A 20941-nucleotide genomic window follows, 5' to 3' on the forward strand; every position below is an offset into this window, starting at 1 on the left:
ATGAACTGCTCTCGGAAGAAATAAAATTATTATCGATTAATTAACATTGCTCTTATTTTATCCATTTATTATGAATCGTGTTCGACTGGATTTAGTTAACTATTCTTTCTCTCTCTTTGCTACGCGTAATTACAAGCGACCATAAAATATCGATTTATTAACAAATGTGATTAACCTAATATTTATTAAAGCGAGACATTGTAATTTAAAATAAAATATTACATATTTCTTAAATTAAAATTCAATAAATGAGCTATATTTTATAAAAGACAATTTACCGAATCAAAACTTTGCAAAATTTATAATTGACACTAGGCCAATCAATTAAAATCAAACTTCATAAGAAAATCATTCGTGAGTTCTGTATTAATATACCTAATAAAGTCAAATTACAATTTTAATTGGATACGAGTTTATTTTTACTATATTTTACATACCGAGATGTGTATATGAATAATAACTAGATTCCTGTAAGCTTTTAACGAAAACTACAAACACAATGAACTCTTGACATTTATGGATTGTTATTGTGAGATAGAAAATTAATAAAAATTAAATATTTTTATAAAGAAAAGTATGATAAGTAAGCCTCTCGTATTTATAAATCTAAAAAGGAAACATTACTGTGTTAACAGTGAGCACAAAAATACAAATACCAAATGTTTCAAATATTTTTGAATCCTTAAAACTTTTATGAAAGCAAAAACAAAAAACTGAGTTTCCATTAAAGAAAAGTCAATAGACTTGGGCAAAAAATTTCGAAAAAATATAACTACTCTATAGTACGAAACAAACATATCGTCTATTTTTAGTCAAAATTCACTAACATTTATGCTAGTGAATAGCGTGTTATTGCTCATCAAACTAATTTTATATATGAAAAATCAGGTTTAAAAAATGTATGCTTTTACACACACACACACAGCTATTGATACTTTTTATAGATTAATAGTAAATAAATTCAAAAAAAGTAATTTTTTCATCAAAGAAAAGATGAAAATATCGTTAGTAACTTTTGGTCGAACATAGACAATATTCTAGTTACATTATAGTAACTAAAAGTATTCTTATGTTCAGTCTTGAATGGTTCATCCAGTAGATGTATGTAATAGTCGAATAGAAAGAGAATAGAGAAGGAGAACAAAAAATAAAGAAACAAAACGGATCTCTTCATAACTCTCGATAAAGATAGAAAACTCAGTTATATCCCCAGGATAATAAGCAGATCTCTGGTGAATGGTGATGCGTTCTCCTGGAAATACCGTTGGACTGCTAAGTTCTATTTGCTCTCTTTCTCTTTCTTCCTCTTCTTCTCTTTCTCTTTCTGTCCGCGATTCCCAAGTCTCCGAGAGAACGAATTCCCAGGAGAAAAACGACCGAAATAGTAAAAGAATAAGAAAAGAACGAGTAAAAATCTTACAGCTGAGGCATCATGAAAAAAAAAAGGAGAAAAAAAATAAAGGAAAAAAAAAAATCGTTATACTATTAAATTATTATCGATACGTTATTATCATTTTTTGAAGTTATACTTCTTTTGGTGCGTTGAGGAAAATGTAATGGGGAGTGATTTTGTTCCGAGCGTTTGGAAAAACACCATGAAGTTTGTCACAGTATTTACGACGCGTGGCAAAGCGATTTCAAGTATACGGCATGAAGTTGTCTTCTCTTCTTCTTCCCCTTTTTTTCTCAAGCGGGTCACACCCATCCAAATACTAATCGTACTCAGCGCTGCTTTACTTAAATGATCGAAGCGAGAACTAATGCTGTAATTCGATATATCTCTCTTATATTTAGTGTGGACTGATATCTATATTTTTATATTTTCTTTTTCTTTTTTTTATTCTTTCTTATTTATATATATATAATAATAATTATTTTTTTTTTAAGTTATTTTTTTTTCTTTGAAGTTTTTTTTTGAAGTTATTTTTGAGGTTATTGAAGTTATATTCGTTTTGGTACTGCAAAGAAGTATAACCTTTTACGTGCGTACATAATTACACACACCAGTTTTATATATATATATATATATATATTTTTAATCAAAGTAATTATTTTCAAATGAAACAAAACGCGTGATGAATTTAAGGTTAGTTTTTTAATAAACGTATCAAACTTTAACGATAATTACTCAAGTTAAAAAAGAGTCTATGAATAATATGAAAAAAAAAAAAAGAAAGAACACGAAAATAATAATGTTCGTATAAGAGAGCTAAATAACTATGAGGTTTGAAAAGTTCGAGTCGGTGCATAAGTTGAATCGTAGCCGAGGATTTACGGCGAAGCGGAAGGAGATAATAAGCGAAGGAGGTAAGATCCACAGAGACGATCTTCGAAATCTCAAAGGAACTCGATCTCGAAAGGCTTTCGAGACGACTTTGAATATCTTGCGAGTATCATAGAAAGAACTGAAATGAGAGAGAGAGAGAGAGATGAGAATGAAACGAGAATAGTATTCTTTGTGAGAGAGAAAAAGAATTTGAAAATAAAAAATATAAAAATGTGAAAAACAAAGAGTAAAAGAAAGAGAGAGGGAAAGAATTTAAAAAAAGAGTATAAAAATGTGAAAAACATAGAATAAAAGAGAGAGCAAGAGAGAGAAAGAGAGAAAGAAGGAAATTGAAAAAAAAAATATAAAAATGTAAAAAACAAAAGAGAGAGATAGAACAGTCTAAGAACAATTTATAATTGACGAATATAATTTAAACAATTTATTTTATTTATCTTTCCGCAATTTTGATACGTTTTGATACGAGTACTATACTTAAATATTATTTCTTGTAAAGGTGGAGAGGAAGGGCGAGAGAGAAGGTGAGAAAAAACAGGACAGAAAAAAGGAATAAAGAAATGCAATTAAATTCTCTTAATGAAACCTTTAGAATCTCTCTTTCTCTCTCTCTCTTCTTGATGCGTTTAAATACTTTTTATCAAAATTTCTGATATTTGCTTGCCTTTTGTTAATAAATTACACACAAGAAATGATAATATCAGCATATAATTTAAAACATTTTTTTTTATCGAACCTTCATAAATTTGATACGTTTTAATACGAATATTATATATAAATATTATCGCTAGATAAAAAGAGAGAGAGAGACAGAGAGAGAGAGATGAAAGATGAGGAAAAAGGAGATAAGAAAAAAGAACAAAAAAAGGGAATAAAGAAATGCAATTAAATTCATTTAATGAAACCTTTAGAATCTTGATAGGTTTAGGTACTTTTTATAAAAATTTCTGATATTTGCTTGCCTTTCGTTTATAAATTACAGTAAAACATAAATAAAGGTAATTTTGGTGGAAGTATAAAAACATATTAATCCTTTCACTCTAATTACTAGCATTGTTGGAGTAGAACAACTAAAGTTGTTCGGTATTACTGTCGTAACATTATTCCCCTTAAACCACATGAAAAAAGAAATAAAATAATAAGTTTAAATAATACCTTAACTTTAATGAATTTTTTGTTATTTTTTTTATTCAATTTTTTGTACATCCGTATGGTTATTATTTTGTATTTGAAATATTTACCAATATCTGTTGATTTTATTCACTATATTTTCATTTTATGGAAATCCGTTGATACGCGTTCAGTGATCAGTCGATAATATTTTCAAAGTCGATTAGAATATACGAGCTTCTAAGCGAACTGAAGTGGAAATTTGTTTTTCTCGTTATTTACCGATTAATATTATCTTGAATCTATTATTGTATTAAAATAATGTCAGAACAAAAGTGCACAGATATGATAATTATATTAAATTTTATTTATGAAATGTGGAATCAAACACCTCCATACCAAATATAATAGGAGAGGGGGAGGGGGTGGAGTTGAAGGAGGAAGAAGAAAGGGAAGGAACTTTCGTGAGGGTTGACCGAGAACAGCTTAATGGATAGAGTAGTCGTCCGGAAAACGAAAGTTCAAATCCGGGTCCAGTAAGTCCAACGGCTTAATTTTTTTCACGAATCCTACAGAGATAATGATGATAGAAAAATAATACATATTTCACATGAATTTTTTTTTTCAATCAAGATTTGTAAAATTGTATTATACTTTACTTAGAATAAAATGCACTTTTTTACAATAAAATATCTGTCAATTTAAAAACTTAACAATCCTGAAATATATTTCTGAATATAAGAATTGTTAAATATAGTATTACAAATAAAAATTGGTTTGTTTTAAATTGACCGTGGGTGTACAAATACTTCAGTGACTCATTGTAAACAGGTGAAATATTTATCACGAATGATACTTCTTGACAAAAATTAAATAAATAAATTGGTTTATTTCAGATAATATGTAAATAAAAATGAAATAAGTTAACGTGATATAATTTTGTTAAAGGAACATACAACTTACCCGAGAAAGGGCCACGGCTGGGAAGCTGTCCCATGCGAGCTGAGCTTCCTCCCCAGTATTTCCATGACGTTGACCCGAAAGTATTCTCGCAGCCGTGAGAGTGCTCATGCCCATGCCGTCGCCAACAAAAAGGACGACCCCTCGCGCTACGGCACTCGGTGCTGTGTTTCCACCTCCTCCCCCTGTTCCTGCTCCTCCTCCAGCTTCTCCTGTTCCCCCTGTTCCTGGTCCTGCTCCGTTTGAGTTCGTAGCCGCACGGATTCGTGCCTCGATCGCTCGCCTAGCTCCTTCATACCAGACTTCCCTCTCTGTTGAAACAGACAGAAACCCCTTTCATCTTTCCCATCTTCTCGCTTGGATCCCTTAGAGCAAAAATACTTCATCGACTTTATGGATTACCTCGAATTTTTAGAACTTTTTCTTTTCTTTTTTCATCAAAACGGGGTACGATTGGATTTTGTTATCGGATAAAAATGATCTTTATTGTAATTATGGTTATTAACGTTTCAGTTTAATCAAAGATCAAAATAACGTTCCAAATTCTTGATGAATAATATTTCAATGTCATTTCAATTTTCAAGATTTTCTCTTTGAATATTCATGGGAAAATAATATAAGAATATTTTTCTTCCAAGATGTTTTTTCGGAAATTTTAACTTTAATCGTATAGTAATAAAACTGACACGAAAATTAGTTTAATAGATAATTGGGAATGATAATGAATATTTTAATTATTTTTATAACTACATATACCTATATTTATAAATATTAATTCAACATTTTAATCATTTCTTTGATTTCGTTATCAAAATTGGGAAAGTGACTGCTTTGTTTTATTAAGTTGATAAACAAATTATTCATGTATTAATTATTTTAAATTTCAGTCTATTTTTTTAGATTAATATTTTATTATTAATTTTATTTTTATTATTAATTTTATTTTTCAATATTGTCAAATTAAAGTCCGTAACCCTTTTGCATTCGCAAACAGAATAATCTGCACATGATGTTACTGATCAACAATTGCGGAATATTCCGGAAACCACAATGTTCGCTTATCACCAACTGCGGAATATTATGCTCTTGAAGATTTTCACTTTTTACTAAACTAAAACAGTCAGAGCGGGAATATTCTGAGAAGTAATGAGAAATAAATAACAAATTCTACGTTTTTAATTATTCAGACCTTTCTTGATGTTGTTTTTTTATAATTATTAAACATTATTTCTAAAAATAAATAAAAATAATGATTATAAAACTAACAATTTACGGTAATGTGCAGAAATACATGTTGACTGACAGTAGACTCCGATTATTGAAGTTAGTTGTGTATTTAGAACTAAAGTACAAAAGGATTAAATTAATCACGGGAAGAAGTAAATTTACACAATATTATTATATGAGTTTAAATTATGGTTTAAAGTAGCAGAACTTCTCGAAATATAAAGCATTCTTTTAACTAAAAGATAACGTACTAGCAAACATACAGTTAAATATTAATTTAACAATATTCGCGATGAAAATGAATGCCATTAAAGATGAGGAGATTCTTTAATTATGGAAAATAATGATTAAAATACCATTATTTACATAAAACTCATGAAAGTAACTTAAGTTGAAAAAAGAACTTAATGTATATGATCCAACGATTACTCGACATTTAAATTGTATATATAATATACAATTAATATAATATATAATTATATATAATATAAATATATAAATAATAATATATAAATTATATATAATATAAATATGTAATTATATATAATAATGTAATTATATATATTATAAATAATTATATATAATTACAATTAATTTCACAATTATATTTTTGCATCAACTTAATAAGAATAAATATATTACAGTTGTTTTCTTGTGAAAATAATAAATAATTAAGACACTGTTATTAGTAGGCCAGTCAACGCGGGCCAAACCCGGAACTTTTCTTGTTTATGCTTCAAAATTTGACCTAAGGGTAAGTTGACGACGCTGAATCGAATGGTGCTAATTATAATAAAATCAGCAACCGGCATCTTGGGGAAAAAGGGTAAAAAAGGGTAAAATATAGCCTTATCTTAGAATCTAGGCATTTAATCGAAAAAAGTTTCAAACAAAAGTTGTAGAGAATTAAAATATACATAAAAAATGTTCTATGAGTTATCTTCGTATTTTCAAAAATAAGCGCATAAAATTGGATTGAAGATGGGAACAAAATTTTAAGAGTGGGAGAAGGCAAGCTTATCCCTCCGTCGCGTTTTACACGCGAGCGAGCTAGTATGCGTGCGAGCGTCCGTGTGCACTAATACACAAACGAAGGATCTTCGGCAATCTTCGGGACTCTCGGTCTTGAATGAAAGTGCGAGTGAGAGAACAAACCAATACTTCTCTCTTTTTATTTATCATGCGATAACGAGTATTATTGTCCTTGGCCATCGATTGTTGAGCCTTCTGATATTTCTCTTTTTATATTTTTTCTTTCGGTAGCGAGAATTTTACGTCTTGGCCATCGAGCGTCGAACGTTTTGTATACGAGTGCGAGTGAGAAAGAAAACCGATATTTCTCTCTTTCTATTTTTTCTTTCGGTAGCGAGAAATTTTCGTTTTGGCCATCGTGCGTCGAGCGTTCTATATATCTATATATATCGGCGTATAAGCGCGGCACTTTTAAATCGAATCTTGATGCTTATGGCACGCCGTTTCTTTATTTATTGTCAAAAATAATGAACCTTGAGTAAAAAAAAATAATTCATTTTAACAGAAACTATTATTATTTAGTTGAGAGTAAAAATAATGAATTAATTTTGTGTCTCGCCATAAAATTAATTAGAATAATTAATTGATATAAATTCTTTGCCTCACAAAAATTTATTTGTATATCAAATTGAATACGTATTCTCTTTAAGACGAAATTTAAAATTTAAATATTTTTCCTATTAAATTATGTATTTTATAAAATTTTAAATTACTGACTTTTTGTCTCGTAAAAATTTATTAGTGTATCAAATTAAATACATATTTGAAAAAGAAGAATTTTATATCCACACATAAAATTAATTCAAGATATATATGAAAGGATATTCTAAAAACGTGGAACTTATTTTTTGTCTATACATAATTTTAATTCATTTTTATTATGTTATAAGAAAACAGTAATGCATTCTGATTCATCTTCGAAGTCTGAAGAATTGTACGAAAAAAATTGAGCAATTATCAAGTGGTGCGTTAGCCTAAGTAGTAACGTCTTCGCTTCTCGCGCTGGGTATTTAACGTTCGATTCTTTGTGGGGGAATTATTTTTTTTTATAAGTTTTTCTATCCTTAGGTTATATAAATTATTTTTACATTTCCTAATTTCTAATTATATATAGAAAAAAAATTAAAATTATTACAAAAAAATTAAAAGCAATGAATTTTTTTACATCCTGCACAAATAAAGGAAGTTTTTTACTTAAATTACAAATTCATCCTGTAAATATCATCCTAAAAAATGTATCGTTTCGGCACGTTAAAAATTAATTTTTGTTATTTATTAGATATTATTTTATTTATAATTGGTAATTTTATTACTCGCGTAATAATGTTGATTTCCTAATAAAATTTATATCGTTAGTGCAAAATTTGAAAAAAATCTGAGGTGAGACTCACTGACCGTCTCCTTGTTAAGGATAGAAAAACTTATAAAAAAAAATAATTCCCCCACAAAGAATCGAACGTTAAATACCCAGCGCGAGAAGCGAAGACGTTACTACTTAGGCTAACGCACCACTTGATAATTGCTCAATTTTTTTCGTACAATTCTTCAGACTTCGAAGATGAATCAGAATGCATTACTGTTTTCTTATAACATAATAAAAATGAATTAAAATTATGTATAGACAAAAAATAAGTTCCACGTTTTTAGAATATCCTTTCATATATATCTTGAATTAATTTTATGTGTGGATATAAAATTCTTCTTTTTCAAATATGTATTTAATTTGATACACTAATAAATTTTTACGAGACAAAAAGTCAGTAATTTAAAATTTTATAAAATACATAATTTAATAGGAAAAATATTTAAATTTTAAATTTCGTCTTAAAGAGAATACGTATTCAATTTGATATACAAATAAATTTTTGTGAGGCAAAGAATTTATATCAATTAATTATTCTAATTAATTTTATGGCGAGACACAAAATTAATTCATTATTTTTACTCTCAACTAAATAATAATAGTTTCTGTTAAAATGAATTATTTTTTTTTACTCAAGGTTCATTATTTTTGACAATAAATAAAGAAACGGCGTGCCATAAGCATCAAGATTCGATTTAAAAGTGCCGCGCTTATATGCCGATATATATAGATATATAGAACGCTCGACGCACGATGGCCAAAACGAAAATTTCTCGCTACCGAAAGAAAAAATAGAAAGAGAGAAATATCGGTTTTCTTTCTCACTCGCACTCGTATACAAAACGTTCGACGCTCGATGGCCAAGACGTAAAATTCTCGCTACCGAAAGAAAAAATATAAAAAGAGAAATATCAGAAGGCTCAACAATCGATGGCCAAGGACAATAATACTCGTTATCGCATGATAAATAAAAAGAGAGAAGTATTGGTTTGTTCTCTCACTCGCACTTTCATTCAAGACCGAGAGTCCCGAAGATTGCCGAAGATCCTTCGTTTGTGTATTAGTGCACACGGACGCTCGCACGCATACTAGCTCGCTCGCGTGTAAAACGCGACGGAGGGATAAGCTTGCCTTCTCCCACTCTTAAAATTTTGTTCCCATCTTCAATCCAATTTTATTCGCTTATTTTTGAAAATACGAAGATAACTCATAGAACATTTTTTATGTATATTTTAATTCTCTACAACTTTTGTTTGAAACTTTTTTCGATTAAATGCCTAGATTCTAAGATAAGGCTATATTTTACCCTTTTTTACCCTTTTTCCCCAAGATGCCGGTTGCTGATTTTATTATAATTAGCACCATTCGATTCAGCGTCGTCAACTTACCCTTAGGTCAAATTTTGAAGCATAAACAAGAAAAGTTCCGGGTTTGGCCCGCGTTGACTGGCCTATAGGATTAGTTAGTATCGATAGGCACATCAAGATGTCTCTATTAAAGCTTTAAATTCTAGACACCATATTACGGATTCGGGAAGTTTACAAGATAACCGAGAATTTGAAATGATTCGGATTGCTCTGGCTATTTTGCTTAACGTTCAATTCTAGCATCGCCTGAAGCACGTAGAGTACAACTGGACGACTGTTTCCTCTCAACTATACTGGTTAAAAGCCTTGCTATTACACTTTACCTAGTACACTGTACTCGCCCTAGTAGCCGCTAATGGACAAGTTTAAGTACCACACACTACCTATAACTTTCCATTGATTCTAAGTTATCAAATAAATTCTATTTCTAATGTCGGTAGCTAGTCTAATGTGTGTATCGATTATCTAAATCATTTTTCAATTATTGCAAAAAATACATGAACAATGGAACACCTATTTACATCAAATTTATATATTACGGATTAAGGATTATATCAGAGTTGTATCAGTCAGCTGTGATTGGTTAATATGCCCGTTATGAAGATATGGCAATATTTTGTCTACTGATAAGTATACTCGTCATACGGAAAAAGTATTTACTATATCTAATATTTATAAATGACAATTTTAGTGATAAATAAAATATATTCGTAAACTTCAAGATGTTTAAAAAATTTTCTAGGCAAAGACAAAATTAAACGAAAAGAAAAGTATAAATAATTATTATAGAAATACCCGTATCTAATGGGAACGAAGTAAAACAAACTCGGCTAACTAGACTTAACGCTACACGTTTAATCAGAAAACATTTTCCAGATTATACAGAGTGATTCTGGGAATTAGGACAGGCTAATGCTCTTTTTAAGTACAAAGTTTTTTTTAAGTAAGTTTATTTTATTAATGAGCAATTTGAAGAAAAATACTCATTCCTCGATAAAACAAATGATAATACTAAACGTAAAGTATACTACTTATAAGTTTTTTGGACAAATAAATCTACCTTGATTACTTTAATCCTGTTTTTTTAAATTTACATAGTTATTTCAAACTTGTTTCTGAAAAAAGGTTAAATATTTATGTAATAATAGATATCATAAGGATCGTAATATTCTAAATGGACTTTCACTGCTCTTCTCAAATGTCTAATCTGACTGCGTACGAGATATGAATGAATATTACGAGAATGAAATATTAAATGAGCCGAAAATGAAGCAGTTCTAATAATAAATTTGTAAAAAATTTTAAATAAAATCATATACCTTTTATATTGGAAGAAAAGAATAAAATACCCTGAAGAGGAGACTCTTTGTTTAAATAACAAATAACATTTCGATCGGTTAAAGAAAAGGAGACGAAGAAGACACACGTAAACACGACAAATAGTTGGAACTTCAGGTTGATCGTGAGCAAACAACGTTTGGTGAAGTTAAAAAGATTTCGACGTTTGCGTAAGAGCGGGGAGAAGAAAGAAAGAAAAAAAGGAAAAACAAACATGTTTGCGTTAGTTCTCGAAGAATGTTAAAAAATAACGAATTATCCATCTATGATGGTCTCGACGGTTTTTTTTTTAACAAAACGAAAAGAACATTTAGCTTTGAAATATAATTTATACAGAAACAATAATAATAATAATAATAATAATAATAATAATAAAAATATCAATAATATCGGTATACTTACGCTAAGTGAAATCGAATATTATCATATCAGCGAATAAATCTAAAAGCGCCGCGTAATTATCGCCAGGTTCGTTTATTTGAAAATTCATCCGTATATTAATAACAATTATTGATATAGCAGTTAAAGCAGGTTTATAGACGCAAAATAATTCTGGCAGTAAGTAAATAACAGTAAATAATTGCTTTTTATAATAATCATATCTCATCGAATTCACTAATGATAGTGGACTAATTGGAAGATACCATCCATATCTGAATTTTTAAATGAGATAAAGCGGAAATAATATTCTTAGGGAAACGATAATAAAGGTTCAGAATTCTTCTCGATCGAACGAATAAAATCTCTTTTTAAAGCTACTATATGGAAAATAAGATTCGAGGCGGTTCAAGAATCGCATCGTCGCAATTGTAATTCATGCAAAATTCAAACCTTTCCTCTAGACTCCTTTCTCGTTTCTGAGGGCGTACGAGGATTCGCGATTCTACCGATTTCTTTTTGCTTTTTCTGTTTACTTGCTACTCCTGGTAGAAGCTTAAAAAGTAGCACGATTTTTTGGAGAGAAAAAAACTAACAGGGTTTTATTCTAGAACAACTTCACTAACTTCAAACATCGATCGTTCCAATCTCCGATCCTAACGAACTTTTCCAAATAAAAACTATGGTAGCTTGTTAAAGACCCGTAAAAGACGTTCAAACAATTTTGCTATTTATTTAATCTTATTAACTTTTTTTTTGCGAAATTTTTCAAAGAAAGAACAATGACTCAGTCGAGCTCAATTTTTTCTCTCTTGCGGTTAATAGCGTTAAATACACCGGGTTAATGAACGTGAAATATTAATAACTTACAATCAGCTTATTTCTTATAAGAGCAGTTTCAGATGAAAGGAGATGTAAAAAGAATGAACCGTTGAAAGACACCCGAGGGAAAGCTTTGAATAACTCTAGAAAGTACAATACTTATCCTACCTATTCGAAGAAAGAAAGAAGAAAGAGAAAAATATATAACTTCTCCGAGAGATCAGATAAAAGATTTTAATAAAGAAATCTCTACTGGCAGGTCTTTGAATTTCGAATCTAGTACAAAGATGATACGAACGATGCGCCGAGTTTGAGTAACATTTAAAAAAGAATGTCATTTGTCATAAGACGCGATACGAAAGGAACTTAACGGAGATAAAAAAAAAAAAATTGTTCATATCGCGTAAAATCCGAACGTTAAGTCTGCGGATTTCAACTGCTATCGCGTGACTCACATTAGTTTCATCTTATCGAAAGAATTCATAGGTTTTAAAAATATTCGAAAGATTTAATCCCACGAGATATTCTCGCGTTGAACATTCATCTGAGGCGTTTGCTCGCCAGATTAAGGTTGGCCGAATCCGCTTTACCGTCTGATCACCGAGACGCTACGATGTAACTCGCTCGATCCGACTTATTGCGCCTTGTCACCAGTTCCTACAACTGGGCGAAAACAGCTTGTGACAAGTGAGCTTATGTTAGTTTATGATGAAAGCCATACTATGCTAAACAAGAAAGCGTTGGTGCAAACATTATGCAAGAACTCATGTTTATCCGCACGTGCAACCTCTCCTTTAATCGGCCAAAAGCTGCTCGCCTGTTTTCCTGCATATCGTTATCACTTTTTATCCACCCTACCGTTCAAATGATTTTTCTTTCTATTATATATCACTTTTGTTTATTTATTCTTATCTTTTCTTTTCCCTTCTCAAAATTTATCTTTCTTGCGTTTTTTCTTTTCTCCGCATTTATTCTTCCGCTTCACCGGAACAAGTAGTTTACTTTTTAGGATTATATTACAATTACAACGGCCAATATAATAGAATCGAATTTATTTAAGTTATTTAAGAGCTATTAAAAACGTTCCTTCCTTCGTATCTAGTTGGAAAATTTAGTAAGAAATAGAATAAAACGGTGAATTTTGATTCTCGAAATATTTCATACAACTTTCATGTAACTTGTTCATACATAATCGACGCCGAGCGTCATAATGGTTCCCACATGGTAATATGTAACTCGTGTCAAGTTCGCTTGAACTTAATTCCTACATGATACGGTCTTTGTTCCCTGCAGAATTGAAAGTACCGCTTTATTCACGAGTCATTTGGTACGGTTAAACGAAGGCTACTCACTTTCGAAATAAAGCTTGTTTATCGGAAGTACCGACCCACCTTTCTACCTCTACTCGAACGAATCCATTCGGGATTTCGATTTAAGATCTCGCTAACGGAAGTCTCGCGAACGTGTTCAATTTTGGACCGTTATTCTCCGAGCGTTTTCGAAATCCTAGAAACTGCTTCTGGCGATCCCAAGGGGAATCGACTAAGTCGCAGGTACGTCCTATCGTAGGAAAAGAATATTTCGTTTAAAAAGATGAACTTCAATCTGTCGATGAATAACTATATTACTTGTGAAAAAAAAACTGGTGTGTGTATTTATGTACGCACGTAAAAAGTTATACTTCTTTGCCGTACCAAAACGAACATAATCTCAATAACCTCAAAAATAACTTCAAAAAAAACTTCAAAGAAAAAAATAACTTAAAAAAGAAAAATTATTATTATTATTGTATATATATATATAAGAAAGAATAAAAAAACTGGTGTGTGTACTTATGTACGCACGTAAGAAGTTATACTTCTTTGCCGTACCAAAACGAATATAACCTCAATAACCTCAAAAATAACTTCCAGAAAAAGCTTCAAAGAAAAAAATAATTTAAAAAAGAAACATAATTATTATTATTGTATATATATATATATAAGAAAGAATAAAAAAACTGGTGTATGTACTTATGTACGCACATAAGAAGTTATACTTCTTTGCCGTACCAAAACGAATATAACCTCAAAACCTCAAAAATAACTTCAAAACAAAAACTTCAAAGAAAAAAAATAATTATTATTATTATATATATATAAGAAAGAATAAAAAAAAGAAAAAGAAAATATGAAAATATAGATATCAGTCCACACTAAATATAAGAGAGATATATGGAATTTCTTCACGCGTCAACAGCCATGGCGCGGTTACAGCATTAGTTCTCGCTTCGATCATTTAAGTAAAGCAGCGCTGCGTACAATTAGTATTTGGATGGGTGACCCGCTTGAGAAAAAAAGGGGGAAGAAGAAGAGAAGACAACTTCATGCCGTATACTTGAAATCGCTTTGCCGCGCGTCGTAAATACCGACAAACTTCATGGTGTCGTTTTTCCAGACGCTCGGAACAAAATCACTCCCATTACATTTTCCCCAATGCGCCAAAAGAAGATCATTCATTTTTTGAGCTAAGAAAGTAATCTAGTTGATCGCGTAAAAATATAGGATTTCGAAAAGAAAAGCAAATAAAAAAAAAGAAAAATAACAAATTCAAACGATTCTTCATCATAGTTGACACTATTGTATAATTAACTTGACTGCTTATAAAAAAAAGTTAACCATTTCGAAAGAGATTCTTCTGCGTTCGAGATATGATTAGCTAAACGTAAACGTATGCGTCGAATCTCAACAAATTTAATTTTCCAAATTTGGCCACGTTCGGAATGAAGTTTTCAGGTAGCGAGCAGAACGATACCCAGATATAAAAGAAAGGAAAAGGGGAAAAAAGCTTTCCGCCTTTACTGCGAGAGATTTTACGTTTCCCCGTGGTCGCCGTTGGACAATTGGAATCTACAATGCAAAATAACCGCGACTCATCGAGTTTAAAACGCGGCAACGCCCCGAACCGCACTCTTTTACCGTCCGATTACCATTTTCCACTTAAGCGAACGTCCATAGGCGCGTACTTCGTAGTATCTGACCGGGCGAGATAGCGATATTCGCACTGCTATTCAAGATATCGTCGCTTTATATTCGAAATATTCGACCGAACACGAAACGGATTTAACAAACGTATGTATACATGTGTACCTATGTATATGCATGTATATACACATAGCAGTTACATCCCTCGAAATCGTAAATAATTCTTTCGTTTTGATATACAATATGTTCCCCGACAAATATGTTATCAACATACGTATACACGCAAATAAATGCATCCGTACACACACACACACACACAGAGAGACTAAGGAACGCATATACATGGATACTGATATTTGCTCGTTTATACAGAGAAAGGAAAAACCGATATATTCTAATTGCAATTCAACGTGCACGGATTAACGTGTCACTCATATTCGTTTTGCTACGAAGAATCGCGATCGGATATGTAAAATAATGAAACTCACGAAAATGATATCCCTTTGTATCTCGTTAAAACACGCGTATACGTATATATACCAATGCGAACACGTGTGAATAAATGTAATATATACCATATATCGCTTGGAGAAATTACACGAGAACCATACCGCTCCTCATAAATCCGCGAAATTATGCCCGCGCTAAATCGGAAGTTATGTTACATTAAACGCGCATAGTCGCAGAAACGAAAAAGACGAACGCTCCTCGAAAATTTATTGCAACGGATGCTCTTCGACGATTCGTCATTGATACATTTATACATGAATATACAAATGCATACGTTGAAACGAAGCTGTATTTATTCTTTTTTCCTCTAAAGAAAATAAAATAGAAAAAGGTTGCTTGGAAAAGCGTATTGCTTGTAACAATATATAATTTATGGTTTCCATAATCTCTTCATATGGACTTAATCCTACCTTACGGCATAAACATGCATTATTAAATGGATATCTTCTTACTCCGATAATTTTTTATGCGAGCCCTTTAAATTCTCTCAGCTACAAAGAAAAGAGAATAGGAAAGAGAAAGAAATCAGAAGAGTTTGCTTGATAAAAAGAAGCAAATAGTTTAAATTTATGAGATTTTATTAATTTTTCTGATTTCTCATCCACTCGATAATCTGGTGAATACTTTTAAGCGTGCTGGGTTGCGTTATGGTTGCATGGTTCAATGAACACGACGAAATGGTAGGAAGTAACGATGGAAACAGAAACTTGTTTGCTAAAGTAAGTGTGTGTGCCTTCAGCGAGCAAACACCATTAATTCGCTTATCCACATTTTTAAGGAAATTAGTCTTTAGAGAAGACCACAACTTATACAACATATAATAGATTAATTAGAATGTTTGATCTCAACGAGATCATGTTAAACAACTTATTATTATTGGAAATAGAGATGTGTTTGCATTATCTCGCAAACAATTATAAGTGATATTTCTTAGATTTTTATAACAAATTATGATATTATTTGAAGATCTTATGTCAAATCGGACAATACGAGGACATTTTGTTTTAACCAGTTAACTGTAATTAATGAGTATACATATATATGAATTGTAATTTTAATAAAAACTTAAATCTATTCGTAAATTTCAAGACGTATATTTTTAAACGAAATAAGAACAAATTCGACCAATCAAACGTAACGTTACACGTCTAATCGGGAAACATTTTCCAGATTATTTATCGAGTACATCTTCAAAAGATTTTTACAATGCTACAAAAATAATATTTGAAAAGAATGAAGATATAGGTGTTCGATTTTCGATGTATCATTGTGTATTGAACCTTGCTTTACTCAATATCATTCAACAACAGCAGATTAAATTTATATACAGGTTTAGTCACGGAACGTGGCGTTTCAAAATAACTAGTAAAATATACATTGTATGACAAAATTTTTCCTGCATAGTTAGACTACATTGGTCATCGGTTTTTTTTTTAAATGTAATGTCTAATTTTTTTTTCGGAAATTTGATAATCGAATTCTGTATAAAAAGCTATCATACTATGTAGTGCCTAAAATGAATAAAAGTGTAATATCGCGCGTTGACAAAAATGAATGCAAGTTATTTAACACGAAATTAAAATAGAATTTAATCCTAAATAATATATAAAAAGAAGTTTAAAAGCCTAAAATAGAAAATGAAAGCTAAAAGAAGTATTCCGTCAAATAAGAAATCCCAGGATATTTATGATCCCAAAGGGATATGAGCGTCGGTTCGAAAAGAGAGCGAGAAATAAAAGGCTCGAGATACGATAACAGTTTTTGATTTAAGTGGACAACGGTCGTTCCAACGTGCCGATAAAAAAAAATATACGGTTGGTGAAGGACGAGAAAAGGGCTAACGGGCCTCTCCCCGATTTTTCACAAAACCGAATTTTACAACGTTTGATAAGTCATAGAAGAAAATAGGACGTGTTCGAGAAGGAAGCTGGTCTATAAACTAGAAACGTGACCGAGTAAGAAAACACGAAGAAATAATCCGTTGTTCCTTATTGTTGTTGGTGTTGCCATTACTGGCTGGACTCACATTGTGTAACAAGAGAAGCGAAACGTGCGTGAGAAATACGTCAGGGATTGTTACAAAGCCGTTACAAACATTGAATCACAATGCCTTTCAGGATCTAGTTTTAGAATAGTACAAAATGCTGAAAGAGAGAGAGAGAGAAAGATAGACAAACAGAACAGGAGTGTAAAGAGAGCTTTTCTCTAAAGGAAAGCCTTAAATGCCGACTGAGATAAATAGAATTTATATCTTTCGGAAGACAGGACGATTTACGCTACATTATTCTCAAGAGAAGAGAGAGAGAACGAGAGATGGTCGATGAAAGTCCATTTAACGACAAGTCCTGATAACCGATAAGACGAAGGTATTACGAAGAAAAAGTATTTAAAAACGTAAAGATTTCTCACTATAAAATCATTGGTCTTAGTATATATATTATCTACTGGAAGTATACAATTCTGTTTCATATTCATTTTATACCTTACCTGGTCTCGGTATGGTTAATTTATGTAATAGCTGGTTTTTTTCTGAATTAACGGATTTTACAAAATAAGGGTAACATCTTATACTTTTTAAACGATTCACCATATCACGTGAGATCAATTATCTTATCAGTTATCTACAATTTTACTTCTTTAATAACAAAATGTTCTTTTGCGATAAATTTACAAGTTTAATAACTCTACAGTATGTTTCTGTATATAAGAATATTGAAATATCACGTTGCAAATAAATATTTATTGATTTAAATTGACAATCGGAATACGATTACTCTTCTGGGACTTACTATATATTAGAAATATTACTATAAGCTACTTTATTAAGTATCTGATCGATCGAACATGAAATAACTAACGAACAATTTTCAGGAAAAAGGAAGTAGAAATAGATATTTATGCATTTGAATATTTTTCACAAAATATTATATACGAGAACACATTTCATCTTCGATTTCTGTTTTATTTTTAGAAAAAAAAAAGGTTAGAGAAGAAAAGGATTGAACGAAATTTTTCACGAATGAAAAAGGGAAAGGGAAAAAGAGTTTTCCGAAGACACGCGACATCAAATGCGGGGAGATTTATATTCTCCCCGCGACCGAAAAATTTACGCAACGTTCGAGAATAAAAGCCTACGTGCGAGAGAGCGTAGCCCGCGAAATTCGATAACGCCACGAAATGATGGAAAATGCATTCACGAAATAGGCGACCCGCTCGATTTAGTTTTTTTCTCTCTGGGAAGAGTTCGCATCTTGCGATGCTGAAGCGAATTTGGAAAGATGAAAGAAACTTTTTCTGGCTGAATACACGTGGAAGAGAAAAACCTTACAATTGTGAATTATTTTCCTCTATTTAACTCGCCGTTATATAAAATAGCACGTATTTCTTTTTAAATAACCGGTATGGGGCTGGATTTTCTGTGTTTCTAACCGCTTACTTAGTGCGTATTTCTTTTCCTTTTATTTTTTTATTCTCTACATTTTCTTTCTTTTTTTTTTCTTTTTTTTTCTTTCCTTTCTCTTTTCTTTTCTTTCTTATTTCTTTCTTCATCTGTTTTTCTTTTTTCTCCACTTTTCTCTAACCCCTTCTCCAACAAAAAATTCGTCGAACTTTTCTTTTCCACTTGTATTCGCAAGTTTTCTCTTTGCTCTTTTTTTTCTTTTCTTTTTCTTTTTCTCTCAAATTCATCGAACAAATAAACGGTTTTAAAGAAAAGCAAGCCAAAGGTTCCCTCGATGTTTCATAATTGAATCGCAAAACTAATCGTTAACGGATATTCGATAGCTGTTGTTGGAAAAAAATTATCGATTGGCAGGTGAGATGATAGGCTTTTTATCCATTATCAAATCATTCTTTTTCTCTCTTACACGCATACGCACACAAAGCTGACATTTTTCCGTTCAAAAGTAAAGATAAAAGTCGAAATATCGGTAGGACCGATAAACGTTGACTCTCGATGACGAACGACATACACAAATGGCCCATAAATCGGTGTACCGATCGAATCTCATCGTTCGTACGTAATACCTACGACTGTCCTGTAAAATCTTACGCAGCTAAAAAATGCAAGCTCGAATTCGTTCGAATGTGTTTCCGTGCGTCCAATTTGTAAGTTTCTTCCCATTTCAAACAGGAATAAAACGAAACGTTGGCTTAGCTCTTTTATCAGTTTTTTAAAACAAAAATCCACGTATAAACAATTTTGAAAAGTTTCGAATTCTCTTACTCCCGCGCATGTTTGAAAACTACTCTTCGCGTTCTTCAAACTTCCTAACGCGTAATAAGCTCTGCGTAATTTTAATAAAAAATTAAATGTTTCATTATTATTCCACCGTGCGAATTATTTATGTGGAAATAGAACGAATGGATATGATGATTGCAACGATGATGACAGACCTATAAAATCAAATGACATATGAATATTTATCACTCGACATTGGAATATCCTTTCCGAAAATTATACGATGATCATTATATCCCTGGCTATATCGACGTCATATGAAAGATCTATCAATGTGATCCTGACTGATCCGAGATTATAGTGGCCCGTAAGCCATTCCATGTCAAGTAGATATAGTAAGGTTTAAAGTATCGAGTTTTCGATATACCTATTCCATCTATACATGCCTTGGATAATGATCTATTATTATCTGCAAGCAAGTTCGAACACTCACGTATATTAGAAATTTTCAATGTTATACGAGACGTGAAGCTTCTAATTTAAGGTTTCCACCTTCTCGAACAACGTGAAATAATATCAAGCTATCGATACATACATACATACAGATATAAGTATATATTATATTATATTTATATATATGTTACGACCAATATATTATTGCAGAAATTGTAGTAAGATATTCTATTAAATTTCCTGTTATTTTACAAAATGTCTAGAGAATTTCGGTCAATTTAGGAAATGTGCATTAGTTGGGTGTATTTAGAACACGAAGGGTACAGGGGATTCTTAAATTTTCATGACTTTTTTCACATACAATAGAATCGAATTTTTTGTCTCTCCCCTACCATGGCTTTAATTACACCCCACTGAAGCACATATTATAAACCCCTCGGGGAATTTTATAGAATGACTGGGTAATCTGTGAAATATCTGCTTATTATACGTATAACCCAATTTACATGGGCATTCTATAGAATGCCCGATATTTATACATTGCCTGTAACATATATATATCATTGTAGTAGGTCTTTTGTAATGTTGCTCGATTATAAAATTATAAAGTTCCGAAGTTAAATCGAAATTTCGACCACCCTGTTCTCTCTGTATATTAGTGGGAAAGAACTTCGAACTTCTTCTACCGATTGGTATGTATATATATGTAGATATATATTATACATACCTATAAAAGAACCTTCACGAAGTAATAGTTAGCACGATAAGTAATTAAGTCGTACGAGGGGTGCAGAAAGAAGGATTGCAATATTCGTGTTAGATGAGTGGATGAGTGAACTGGAAAGGAAAATAATTGGCTCGATGATCAAAAGAACGGAACGATGAAAATTTATAAACTTTGACTAACCTTCGTTCGTATCGAACGATGCGGCTTTCAATACCAGAAGTTGGTTG

The 20941-nt window shown here is 31.3% G+C and overlaps 1 protein-coding gene across 2 annotated transcripts in view; it reads right to left on the bottom strand.

Moving 5' to 3' along the window:
* LOC122517033 (alkaline phosphatase-like) overlaps positions 1-20941 on the bottom strand; it is a 142053-nt gene that overhangs the window by 112552 nt on the left and 8560 nt on the right. For both annotated transcript variants that reach the window (XM_043635328.1, XM_043635327.1), the window contains exon 2: positions 4358-4665. In XM_043635328.1, the coding sequence (XP_043491263.1) occupies positions 4358-4665 (308 nt within the window). The remainder of the gene's footprint in view (positions 1-4357; positions 4666-20941) is intronic.

The sequence above is a fragment of the Polistes fuscatus genome, unplaced genomic scaffold, assembly GCF_010416935.1.
Source record: "Polistes fuscatus isolate 324 unplaced genomic scaffold, CU_Pfus_HIC Scaffold2, whole genome shotgun sequence".
Classification (NCBI taxonomy): Eukaryota; Metazoa; Arthropoda; class Insecta; order Hymenoptera; family Vespidae; genus Polistes; species Polistes fuscatus.